The sequence below is a fragment of the Bombus flavifrons genome, chromosome 9, assembly GCF_040668555.2.
Source record: "Bombus flavifrons isolate JBK064 chromosome 9, iyBomFlav1_principal, whole genome shotgun sequence".
NCBI lineage: Eukaryota > Metazoa > Arthropoda > Insecta > Hymenoptera > Apidae > Bombus > Bombus flavifrons.
In genome coordinates, this window is record NC_138450.1 from 4,829,300 (window position 1) to 4,842,878 (window position 13,579).

The 13,579-nt window shown below is 31.9% G+C and overlaps 2 protein-coding genes across 3 annotated transcripts in view; one reads left to right on the forward strand and one right to left on the reverse strand.

Annotated features, from left to right (window-relative positions):
• Nucleotides 1-248: 248 nt before the first annotated feature.
• On the forward strand, nt 249-1,254 carry Pfdn5 (prefoldin 5). Its single transcript, XM_069119989.1, has 2 exons — nt 249-568; nt 702-1,254. The coding sequence occupies exons 1-2, from the start codon at nt 364-366 to the stop codon at nt 968-970; spliced, it is 474 nt and encodes a 157-aa protein (XP_068976090.1). The 5' UTR covers nt 249-363; the 3' UTR covers nt 971-1,254.
• Nucleotides 1,255-1,367: 113 nt separating this feature from the next.
• The window catches only part of LOC138183286 (uncharacterized), a 60,464-nt gene continuing 48,252 nt past the window's right edge, over nt 1,368-13,579 (reverse strand). The window contains exons 3-6 of one of the 2 annotated variants that reach the window (XM_069119983.1): nt 8,405-8,540; nt 5,653-5,786; nt 3,524-3,758; nt 1,368-1,921 (exon numbers count right to left, since the gene is read on the reverse strand). In XM_069119983.1, the coding sequence (XP_068976084.1) occupies nt 1,848-1,921; nt 3,524-3,758; nt 5,653-5,786; nt 8,405-8,540 (579 nt within the window). In that variant the 3' untranslated portion in view covers nt 1,368-1,847. Of the gene's footprint in view, nt 1,922-3,320; nt 3,759-5,652; nt 5,787-8,404; nt 8,541-13,579 lie in introns of those variants that run through there. The other variant, XM_069119982.1, reaches the window with a different exon arrangement.

The window sequence follows — 13,579 nt, forward strand, 5'->3', positions numbered from 1 at the left end:
CATAAAGTATAGAATGGTATGAAAACCAAACACCCAACCGGTAAAGTAGAGAATGGCAAGAAAACTGAACACCCAACTGGTAAAGTAGAGAATCGCATGAAAACTGAACACGCGAGGTACAGGTGTCACAAACAAGTCTGTAATTATGATAATTTTAGCCATATTACCATACCCAGATGTCGCTAGAACGTGCAGATGATTTCGCCATCTAGTAAACGCTTGCAGCAACTACATGTTAATGTATGTAATATGTGAGTTGGGCTGTGCTGTTTGGCTCCGGTGTTTGACCGTTTTTGGTTATAAGACTGGAGTGCGTGTGTCAATCGTTTGTTTGCACATAGTTTTTATAATAAATAGTTTAAAATGTCAGAAATCTCGATGACAGAAGCGCCGCATCTGCAGAAAATAGATTTAACAACTTTAAATCTTCAACAACTCACAGTATTGAAGCAACAATTGGACCAAGAACTCGGTGTTTTCCAAGATTCGTTGCAAACGTTAAAAATTGCTCAAAGTAAATTTCAAGAATCAGGATCATGCCTCGAGAAGATTTCTCCATCCATGGAGGGTATAGTTACATTAGTATTCTATCCCGTAAATTCTAGTGTAAAGAATCTTTTTGATATTTAGTACTTTAAGGTTAGAAAATGTGTGAATGCTTAACCTGCTTCATTTTAGTAATACCATTGAATTTATTTTAGGTAATGAAATTCTTGTACCACTAACTGGATCCATGTACGTGGTTGGAAAACTGGTAGATACTAATAATGTTCTAATTGATATTGGAACTGGTTATTATGCTCAGAAGAAGGTGCCAGATGCAAAGGACTACTTTGATAGAAGAGTAGCTTATGTTACCGAGCAAATGGAAAAAATTCAGCAACTGGGTCTTGAGAAAAGTAAAATTAGAGATGCAACAGTGGATGTAATAGAAATGAAACTTCAAAATCAAATGCCGAAGGAAGATTGAGAACGTTTATAACATCAACTTTTTTAAATTATGTGTTTTTACCTAATCTGTTCTGTATTTTTATTGGTAATGTGATTAAATTACATTGTTCTGTACCTTTGTTAAGCTATGCTAATAATTACTTGACATTTTAAAGGAACATTAAATTTTATAGTGATAAGATATTTTAGCTATCATTTTGTGATATTCACATTCTGTAAATGTGTGTCATTTATTAATTTGTTGGCATTACTTTTCATTTTATGCTTATATACTTCTTTCAAATAAATAGTAAACAAATTTTACCACTATTACAATAAAAGTAACAATTCTATATTTGAAAGTATAAACTATTGCATTGCAAGATCATTTGATCAATATGAGTAGATGAGGAATTTGAGTAAAAAAGAGACGAAAGTAACGAAGGTGAATTATTTATTTGTTTTTCACTTAAGTAAAACTTCATTCACAAATAATAACAGCTTTTACCTAGAAACTTGTGATGATACAGTGTGGCAGTTATGTTTTACGGAATGTTTTACGGAAGAGGTATCAAAATCATTGTCAGAGGATAGAAAACACGATATAATAGTACTGAAACAAGTTCTCGAACACTTTGGCGCGACACATCGTCGATCTAATACATAATATTATGACATGTTATTCAGGTTATAAATTCGTCTCGTTGCAACGAGACAGCGCAGGTCGCAATTACATGTAGATAATTAGCTAAATTTTTATCCTATTTACACGAATAACATACGGTCGATATTTATGTTAACGAAAAATTTTTGTCGCTCTTCCCTCGTCGCACTTAATTTCAAAATTTTACAAACAATTTGCCCTCTCATTTCGATACAGTCATATACGTATAGGGTGATTAACGGGTTCATCGTTGTTATCTAAAACTGCACAGCAACAGCGTAACTGCGGCATTCAAGAACCATTCTTTAAATTGTGTTGCTGCACCTCCTGAAACAAATAAAACAATACATACGAATCTATGAAGAAATATATATAGGACATACTAAAAGATATAACTAGACACTAATATTCATAGATAGTTCTAGTTGTTGAATAGTCAATCTTCAATGATACGAAGAAATTGTTGTTTTGCAATTAATAGTCTTTAAATTAGACGATATATCAAAATACTACATTTACGTTTGTGCCGTTGTACTTTCATTTATATTGTATCATATAGATAAAAAAATTTTAAACATAGATAAAAGAAATAAAGTAATGCAAATGAAATAGGTAAAATATACTTGCGCTATTATAAAGCTATTATCAAGAAAGTTAAAGAAAAGTAAAAGAAAAAGTTATATCTCTCGAATAATACGATTAATTGATTCAGTGCTATTTAAGATCCTGATATTCGAGATTTAAGATTTATAGTAATAGATTCAATAGGAAACAACAATGATGATTATTTTTAAAAAGCTTAGGAATATGTGTAAAAGGTACTACATATAAGACATATTTTTCTAGTTAATTTCTTATAGTATATATTTTGGTATCGTAATGCTTTTACTACCATTTATGGTAGCATCAATAAGATTAATTTAAACAGTTAAGAAGAACTCTTCTGATATTATCATAATTTTACATTTCATGCTAATTTCAATGAAACTTTGACGTTACGCTGTGATTAATGTATAATTTCAGTTATTATTAGCATGATTATAGTTTGATTAGCATATTACATGATTGAGTTGAGATTAGCATATTCAGGTGATTATTACTTTGACCTGATCAACATGTTATCAAGTTACTTTTTTACGTTATATACTAATGCTTCATTATTTGTTCTCGGTTTATATACAAGATACTATGTAGATTTTTATTAGTACAGTAATTGATATACAATAGACTTCCATATAATTTGGATTTGTTTATGTGAAGATTTACCATAAATTTTTAGAAGAAAAAAATCTTTGCTGAAGGCGACCTTTGAAGATGTTAACTCCATCATTAATCAGGGATCTGACAATGAATTACTTGAATAGGATAGTGAAAAAGGAATTCATTTAAATATATATTTATTCTTTTATCTAGGTTTCTATCGTTAGAATTAGTCGTTATGAATACACATCCAGAAATAATAAACATTTTAATTTTGAGAAGAACATAGTTCATATAATTAAAACGGGAAATTATGTAGCCGTTATTTTCTTTCTCTAACGTAAAACATTGATAAAAGATGAATATTTATATTTCTCAAAAATGCATATTTATTTTGGGTATTTTGAAAAATACATTAAACGAATATAAGAGGAATTATTAAATACAAAACACTTGAGAAAAATCTCTCCTTTATATTTCGTAATTGATAAAATAATTAATTCATAAAAAGATTCGTTGCCGTTAATCTAAAACCACGTAAGGTCACAAAGCTTTGTAATAAACCCAGAATACATTATGATACTTTTGATTACGTAATTGATACTTAGGAAAATCCTTTCATAAAGACGAGCCTGATATCATAGGGATTTTAAACAGTATTAATTGCAAAACAAATGGAAAAAATAAGTACCATCGGCGAACAATTATAAATAGATCTGTAGGATATACCAATGTAAGAAGATTCCCGAGTTCCTAGTACAGATGCTAAACGTGGCCGTTCCTCGATCAGAAAAACACCAGCTTGTTTTTTATACAAATGAAAGACATTAGCGTTGCAAACAATATGTAATCTTCCGTTGTTAAAGCTATCTGGTATAATCTCGAAATCCAATCCTGCGATACACATTATTTGCTGATTGTCACTGAGCTTGTCTGTTACGTTCATTATGAAACTGGAATTCACCTGAAATAGAAAATTTCGTTTACAAAACATGAAATTAAGTGATAATACATGACTAATGAGATTTAGCAATTATTTTATTTGCTAATCATTCTGAAACTAGTAAAGCTGAAAACAATTAGGTAGGCACGAATACTTTTCACACGTTGTCTTTTGTGTTACTAGAAGTATAATTTTTTAACTGGATAATGAAAGTTATAAAAAGATAGCATTATATAAGATATTTTTAATTTTGTTTTAGATTTTAAGTTTCAACGCTATTTGGTTAGATATAAGATATTTAATTAGAGACCATTAGAGATCATGTTTCAATTACTATTTTTCGTTTACATGAACAAAGGACGATAATATTTTTAGTTTAAAATGTTATTAGATATTTTATGATGATAATAAATTAATAGTCCATTAAACTTCCGTTCATGAATAAAATATACGTGTTATTACCATAAAAAGGACGAAAGGAAAGGAGAATGAACAGGATAAGGACAATACTACATACAGTAAGTACTTCCTGCTTCTCAATAACACTGTAATACTTCTCTCTAGGGAACCATAAATAATTTGTGGTGTATTCAACTACAATTATAATGTTTATCAGATTGTTAGGAAATCCATAAACCGTTTCAGATTGCTAGTTTGCACCGAAATGAGACCCAGGGTTAAATGAAGTTGCTTGTAGTTAGAGGATAGCCGAACCAAGTATAATTTCCTGAACAACTTTGTACTACGCTTATAACGGTATCGTGTCGTTGCATTCGCGAATCGATCATTTTCTCAACACGTTTCTTACTGTTGTTTTAATGTTTCGCCTTTTATTTTAATATTCCAAGTGGTTATATCAGATTTAATCGATCTTCGTTACATACATAAATTGAAAAAAAAGAAGAAATAATTTACCAAACTTGACAATTTTTATTTATTGAAATATTTTGGAGATATTGAAATCTATATTTATAAAATGAAACTTTCATTATCTGTAAAATTAAGAATTTGCTTCTTCTATTTTAGTGACTTACAGATTGTTCAATTATCTATTTATATATGTATACTAATAAAACATAAAATATTAACAGCGATATTACAGTCAAAAGTGAAATATTAAATTTCAATTAAAAGGTCAAGCTTCTTTTTTGTTTCTCAATAATCGTTGACGTATGGCGAATTTATGAGAACAGCAAATACCTGTACAGGATCATATGATTGCAGGCCGGTATATTAAATTAAAGACATGTGCAACATGCCTACATCGATACCCGTGTGCCTATACGCAGGAGGAATACGTAAAGCGTGTACAAAATTCAAGAAGTTGCTTAAAAATGATTTATTATTCTTTTTCGACGTTCATTTGCATTTGTAGCGTTCCGAGAACATTTTAAAAGAAAATATTGGAATATAAGTGTATATTGTAGCACATTATTTATGGAAATTATACCCTATACAGGAATAATCAGCACGCAATTCCTTTAATTTTGGAGCTTCTATTATTAGGATAATGTAAAAATTGCTTTAGATATCATTTGCAATAATTTTACATTTCAATATTTTTCCTCTTAACAAATAGTCGTTTACTTTAATTTCCTTAGATTTATTAATCTATTATTTTATTAATACAGTTGGGTTTATTAATTTTTAATAATATTAATTTTTAAAAGTAACATTTAATATTATTTAATATTATTGGATATTGAATAGGGAATTGAATTATAAATCTGTTTGTTGTTTCAAAGCGAAGCTTTTTTTTATTGAACACTAGGTTTGATTGAAAGCAGATCAATAAAATTCATTGAAGAGAATGAAATATAGCAGACAAGAGCAGTAACATATTGATTCAAGTTACAACGACAACTTATCGGAAGCGCCAAACATCTCTTGGAAGTTTTTACATCTATCAACCTACCGGTACCCCATTGACAGTCCACGTGACATTTGCCGGAGGGTTTCCCGAAGGAACAGTGCAGTTTGCACGCACAGTATCTCCTACTGCATACCGCACCTTCTCGACTCTTACTTGAGGTTCGCCATTCGGGAGGTCTGAAATCCATTGAACTTCTTAATAACGGAACAAGATTTCGACTTACCAGGTGATAATTAATTTCACATTGGTCGATTTTTAATTTTATTTTAACATTAGTCGATTACTGGATTTCTTTATACGTTTTATATCAATATAATTATTGTATTTATTAATTATTATATTTTAGTATATAAAGTCATTTACATATTAACGTGTACAACTGTATAATAATGTATAATTTATGTAGTACATAATGTATAATTATTTCACTTAAAGAGGTTTTTTTGTATAAAGATGGAAGATTTTGTATTAGAATAATTTATAATAATTCTTTACTTTGAGATGGAAGGGTTAATATATTATGAAGAGTAGGTTACGAAGGAGAAGAGAAGTTCAGTTTTATTAATGACATTATACTTATAGTTCCAGTACGAGCATAGAAGATATACGCAACAAAAGATCAAATCTTCGTGAATTGCAAAGAATTATATTTTGTTCGTTGCAACGAATTTAATTGAAAATAAAAGAAACTGAATTAATTGTTGTTTCATGTAATTCTTTTAAAGTTTTGAATCATCGATCGAAATTTTCATTAAAATGTCGTATTTCGAATTATCACAACTCTTTTAATTCTCTTACTAATTTCTCTTAATCCATTATTAATTATATATTATCCGACCATCACCTGATGCCACGTCGTCCAATTTGATTTATCGTTATTCATATATTTCAAGAGCATATATAGGTACTGGCGACGCGCCATTGTTGGATGAGGTGGACGCTACTTTTTCACCTCGTGGTATCCTGCGGTAAGATATTCCGTATACATAACACGTCATGTACATCTCGAGGGATCATTATGCTGTCCACAGAAGGCAGTCAATTTCCTTGTAGCGGTAGCTGTCAAAGAATTGTCTCACTTCTGAGCTTGAATGACTTCCGCCTGGTAGCTAATCCTCTGTGTCCCGTGATCCTCTCTGTATCACTCTCAAGGACACGATCGCTGAAGATTACCATTTTGAACTTGTTTGGTAATGTTGTGAATGCGGGACGATCATCCCGTCTCGTGAGAATGGAGAAAAGGAAGAAAAGCAAGAGACTGTCTGAGGGATACAAGGCAAGATTCGAAGGCTCGATCCAGTATCGAGCTTTTACGAGCGATCCGTGATCGGAAAGGAGAGGCAATCACCTCGTCTCTTCAAAGAAGAATCGCTACCGTGATTGTGGCGTCGTTAAGTCGACGTTCAACGAGAATACGAGACGGTGGGAACGAGACCCCGATATTCTATCCTTTACCTGCTTGTCTTCACTTCATTTTGTTTTTTCATTCCTTTTTCTATGTTTCGTTGCTTTACCCTTTCGAATCAGGTATTAATTTGTCGCTATCGCTATGATCACTCTGCTCATCGCGTAGAGCGTAATAAACGGCCATGATGAAAAGTGCCATGATGCGAATTGAAGACGCACAGTGTGAATCGATGAAAAAATAATAGGTCACGAAACGGTTGCCGACTTCGAGTATTCATATTCGAGTATTCATTCAATGTATTCATTGAAAATTAATAGTGCATATTAAAAGGTCAATCCGGAGGAACTAGGTGAGACAATATTGAATGGAAGTAAGGTTATGTTTATCAGGAGTGAGCTGTTAATTAACAGTAACTCGGTTAAGAGAACCGTGAAAGATAGATGATGAAATGAAAGAAGCCTGTTCGGTGATTTAATGAGACCCACTGTGGTCTCTCTTCTCTTGCTCGTGTGTTTTGTTTCGTTGAGTTTGACGTCGTCGTTTATTTCAATAATCCTACGGTTAGTTTAATTCCGCGTGGATGGAACATTTTATATTTGTAAAATGTGTTATAAAACAAAAATTGATAAACAAGGAAAGGGGTCTACTTCATAGATTAATTTTGTTAATTGTATGTGCGATCGAAATAATAATAACAATAGATTAATTTATTTAGTTAATTCTAAGATAAAATAGTCATGAAGGTAAAAACTAATAAACGAGCACAAAACGTTTAATGCTCTAACTATCTTAACCCGTAGGAAACAATGATTTATATATATAATTCGCATCCTATGGAGAATTTCATCCTGCAGGTTTTTTTAGGAATATTAAGTCAGCGCTAATGTTATAGTGTTATGCAATTTCTTAACATTTCAATGAACAAATTATCCCCTTTGACTGTATTGCTTATATCATGCAACTAAATATGTAGATATCGGAGGTTGTTAATGTCTTTTCGTGGTTCTAGTGTGAATAGATCTTTGCTTACGAAATGACTTGATGATTACGAGTTTGCATACTAACGAAGAATAGAAATATCGCATATTGTAGTCTGCATGCACTTCTTCTCTTTCAGCCAAAAGAAGCGACGTATGCTAATTTTAAATTAACTTGCATATGTTACGAGCAAAACATCATATTTAGACAACTTGCGTTTCGTACTTAGACAAATTGCGTTTTAAATCAGCAAAAATCTGAGCTATTTAATTCTTCTAAACTGTAGACGAATATATCAAATTTAATTAGCATCTAACGCAAGTAGATGCAATAACTATTTGTTATAATATTAGTTTTTATGTGTCGGCGGTTCTTCGTATGAATCGAAAATAAAATTGCGATACTTACTAGCCACATGCATGTAAGCAAGGTCTACCAAAGTAGTGAATGATGGAGAATCGCCAGAAACCTCGCAGAGATATTTTCCAGTGTAGTTTGGCTGCAGGTCCCTTAAAACTACACGATGATCATCACTTTTATTTAGCTGCAAATTACCAGTAAAAATCTATTAATCACACATGAAACAGGATATCAATTAGCTGCAATTGAAGTTAAGGAACGAAAACAAAAATATAGTTAAATAAACGAAAAAAGAAAGAAATATAATGAAAATCTTCAAAACAAAACGTATTTTCTATATCTTGAAAATTTAGTGATGGGATGGTAGTCGGCATCAATATCAATCATGATGGTTAGTTTCATATTTGTTACAAATGTCGATAAAATACTCCTGTAAATATGTTTTCATCATGATGCAACAACAAATTTCAGAGATTTTCCACGCATTCGATGCATTTCGATGAAACATAAATCTTGAAACGTTGTGTGCATCTATCTGTAATACAGAATAATTGTTTTATGTCGGCATAACTTATTCGAATAAAATTCGATATCGATAGTTGTACGATAAGATAAGCGCATATTTTTCTGCGAACGTCATCGTAATCGAGTTTGGAACGATGTAATTAAATTAAAATTGAGAAATCGCTCCAATATGAAGCCGGCCGGTTCATGCTACTGTGACTCGATACAGTTCGAGTAAATTCAGCGGCGATGATTACAGGAAGGTCTGAACTGCGAACGGAGCGCGTACCATTTATTGCAAATCGATCGCATTTACTCGTTCCCTTTGACATCCTCGCACATTCGCCCGTTTCTGACAAACAATACCTCACAACATCGATTAATTACATGTTGCCAGTGGCAGCATATAAATCACACAATCAATTTTCGTCGAGTGGTGTGAACACTCTCATGATCTAAGTTGCCAATCGACCGTACATAATAACTTCGAACGAACACAATAACTTAACATATTTCTTCATACTTGAACGATAATCTGGATGCGCGATAAGGTCGAGCTATGGAATTTTTTAATTTTGCAAAAATGCAAGGAGTATCGATATTCAATTTCTTGTAGTGTCTCGATACTTCGTGGCATTTTAATAGATAATTAAACACGCGGATAAACTTTTAAAAAATGTAATTTTAGTTTATTGTAGTATTGCTTTAGTTTATTAGTAGTTTATTGCTTTTTGGTGATAATTTTTATTGTGTTTTTTTTTATATTTTCATGTTATGTAATATTTTAACGTGGTATATCGTTAGATAGATTTTTATGTGTGAATACATGTAATATGCAAAAATACATAAAATATGTATAAGAAATATGCACACGCGTTATAATATCTAGCAGGTAAAAATATTCGTAATTATATATTACATTTTAAATATACAGGAAACGTAACACAATATATAATACATTAACTTAGAATTATATTTCTTCGTGACTGAGATATAGTCAGGTGGATCGATTACCAACGCTAAGAAGAGGACAATTTCTTCCTTCTGTTTGAGTTAATAATAACAATAAACGATATAAACGATAATATTTACAATTAAGGCACTTGAAAGTAAAATCTTGTCCCTGGCTTAATCACAGTACCTTGAGTCTCAAAAGAGCAATTTTTAATATTCCTACAAATGTAGGAACTTTGCTGTTTCCTAACATCTTAATATCACTAATGTGACTTTGATGTACTATTTCAATTCTTGCAGACGTGTGAAAAAAGCAGAGAAGTAATCTCGTGGAAATAGCACGCCAGATCTCGCTCGGAGGTTAAGTATGGCTAGCTCGTTCGTAAGAACCTTATAGCGTTCCGATTTCTCAGCATACGCACGAATCGGGTGTATAATTTTCATTCTCTGAAAATATAACATCGCGGTGTATTGTTCATGCATTCGAAGAATTATGTGGAGAAGAAGAAAAACGGATTGCACGGAGAGCATTACGGATGAAACGTTTCGCTGGGAAATAAGTAGGGATCGATCGACTATATTCGATCGGAGTGCAGTCACGCATCGGTTCGGTTGGTTCATTGTACATACCATTTCACACCATGTCTCTCTCTAACCTCCATCGATTCGACAATTCGCTGCCGGCCACCACGCATAAATTCATCCTGGCTGACTGACAATTTTAATAATGTTACTGTTTGTAAAATACGAAGTGCCAGTGTCTGTTAACCCCATGTATACCCTATTCCCTTCGTTCTATTTGCTACTGTGTATGCAATTGTACCTACAGTTGCACCTATGATTCCCTTAGGGAATACATTGCGACAAAAATGATGCAAACTACGTAATGGCCAATGAATTTACATGATGATTACGTGTTGAGTCGGTGTGAGTAGCTTGTAGAGAAAGCATTTCGAATGAAAGAATAATTTTCTAGCTGAGAAATTGATTTTAGTTGCGATACAAACAGGAGAGAAATAAATGATCGAACGGAGTTATGTCTTCATCAGTCTTTCGTCTTTACTCGCATTTAAGTATGCAGCTACGGTATGTAATTTCAAGTTGCCTTGCATTGAAGTATTTATCTTGTGATGAACAATGTTGCTGATTTAGTTATTGTGTATAGATATCTTGTTTATGTGTAAGATGTATACATTTTTTGTATGTTCTTATAAATAATAATCTTTATTCTATTCTTATTAATTTTATCTTTGATTCATATATTTAGATTTACGCTTTTTACAGGCTGTCAATCGGAAGGAAACGATATAAGGTATTACTATAATGATATTACGTGACGTTGAGCTGTTACGAATGAATGCTATTACCTTGTTACTCTATGTTTTATTGCGTGGTTATTATTGACTGATCGATGTGTTATATTAGGATCCGGTGTTTACTCGAAGGTAAAAGTTATAGACGATGTACTTGGGAACGCTGGATACAGTAGAAATTTTTTTAGGAAAAAGACGGAAGTGTCTGGAAGAAAATGTTGCCTGCTAAACAGGTTCCAGCGTTTAGTTTTCTATAAGATGTTCTGAAGACGTTAGGTACGCCAACATGCCATAAATGAGTTCTAGAAATTTTCTTTTCCTTGTAACTTTAATATGAAAATAATAATATAATTTGTTAATTAAATTTTATACATATGCATCAGTAAGAAGTTCTCAAGCTATAAATACTAAGTATAATGCTAAAGAAATTCGATTTTAATTTTATTTTAGCAAGATTTTTCAAAAATACGATTTTTACTTAAAGCCGACTGTAGAAATTTACTATGCTGAAGCAATTTTTAACCGGACTAGGTCATAAAAGTCGGTATTACTAACTTATTTTCTCTCTTACAGATCAAAGGTGGCTAGAATCTTTTGGCGCATCGTGTAAGATTACAGCGCTATTCAGTAGTAGACTTAGAACGAGGCTAAAAAGAAAAATATTCATTGCGATCGCGATATCCATTGACCGAGAAAAAGAAAATTGCAAGGGAGAGGCTAACGCTACATCTAGCCTACTAATAAATTTTTATTACTTTTATTAGTGCTTTTAAACACTTTTTTCCCCTCACTTTAAGTACATATTATCACATATGTTATATACTATGGATAAGAAACTTGTATAAATATAGCGAACAGAGTTCACGATACATAAGTACACACGTTATAAACATTAGTTTGAGAAGATTATTACGGTTGTCGAATGAAATTATTTCATCTGCAACGTATTTTGCATAATACAATTTTAACACTTTATACAACATTTGAATATATTTTACGAGATTTGCAAATTATTCATTATTGCAATATTAATGATTTGTCTATCAATCACATTTCGCTAAAGAAAGAATATACCTACGTAAATTGAACTACTTAATTATTATTAAATCATAATTATTAAAGTTTATAAAACATTATCAATTTGAGAATTGAGATCCTCCTGAAGTTTATAGATCAAGTTATATATATTGTTTTTTCTTAAGGGAAATCCAGGTAAATATTAAAACACAATATTACGTAACATTACATCACAGCTTATTCGTTTTATCCATTAGAAAGTAATTGATAATTGATAATTCTCGTGTAAGATTATTTGTAGATCTAAATCTATCGAAAGAATATAAGAATATAAAACACTTTTATTTATAATAATCTTTCCTTTCACAAATATTTGATTCGACGAATACAAGTGAGGTTAAATCCAGTATTACACCAGTTTCCACCTAAAAACAGGGTGGGCATACATCAGCTCCAGAATTAATCTTGTCGAAAACAAAGTTTCCCGGCGAACATGTATCCGTATAAAAAAGAGGTCGTATCGAAATTTTTGTTGCTCCATATATTACTCCCCGTGAAGTGGTAGGTGTGCGTTACGATTTATCGATTCAAGGGGTTGTCCGTACTTTCCGCCGGTAAAATCTAATTGGAAAAGCATTGCGTGCATGAAAACGCTCCAGTGGTTAGTCGGTCGATCGTCCACGTTGGTTCGTGTACATGGAATTCGTGACGTCGCGTAAAGCCCTTAACAGATTTTTAACTTGCATCGAAGTGTTGATTTTGTGGCGTCCACTCGTTTCTTTTCTCTGATACGCGTTCCGCATTGCACGCGAACACCGTGTACTTTGTTTCGTATTGTATTACTCCTATATAGCTCCTAAATAGTTCTTAAATAGCTTTATGGGATCAAAGAAAGTTGTACTTTTTATGGAAGAAAGATACTTTCGATACGGATTTCGTGACTTAGTCGGACAATAGGATTGGAGATAATTTTTCAGTGATTTGTGAAGATGGCTCATTGTATAATTTTGAAGAAAAATGTTTATTTTATCATTCATCGCTAGTTTTGAAACTATGTTAACTCTTTCAGACTATCATGGGGCGAAAGTTCATTGTAATGTATGAAGATTACACGGAGAGAACGTAATGAGTTATGTTTTCTATTTTTTACAGAGAAAATAATTTTGCGATCCGTTATGTTGTCCATTCATCTCATATTACCAAAATTGGGTTTCTTTATTCTCTTCAAAATTAAAAGATATGAATAGATATTTAAATTTTACGTAATAAATAAATCGAATTAAAGTAGTACAATAATTTTAATTGTAGAATTGCTTTGTTGCTTCGATGTATTTAAGAAGGATCAATAAGAGAATTCAGAGGATTGTTTCAAGATTTCGTTAAATTAATTAAACTGTCTAAAAGAACATGGTTTACACCCGGAAGCTTCGAGCAG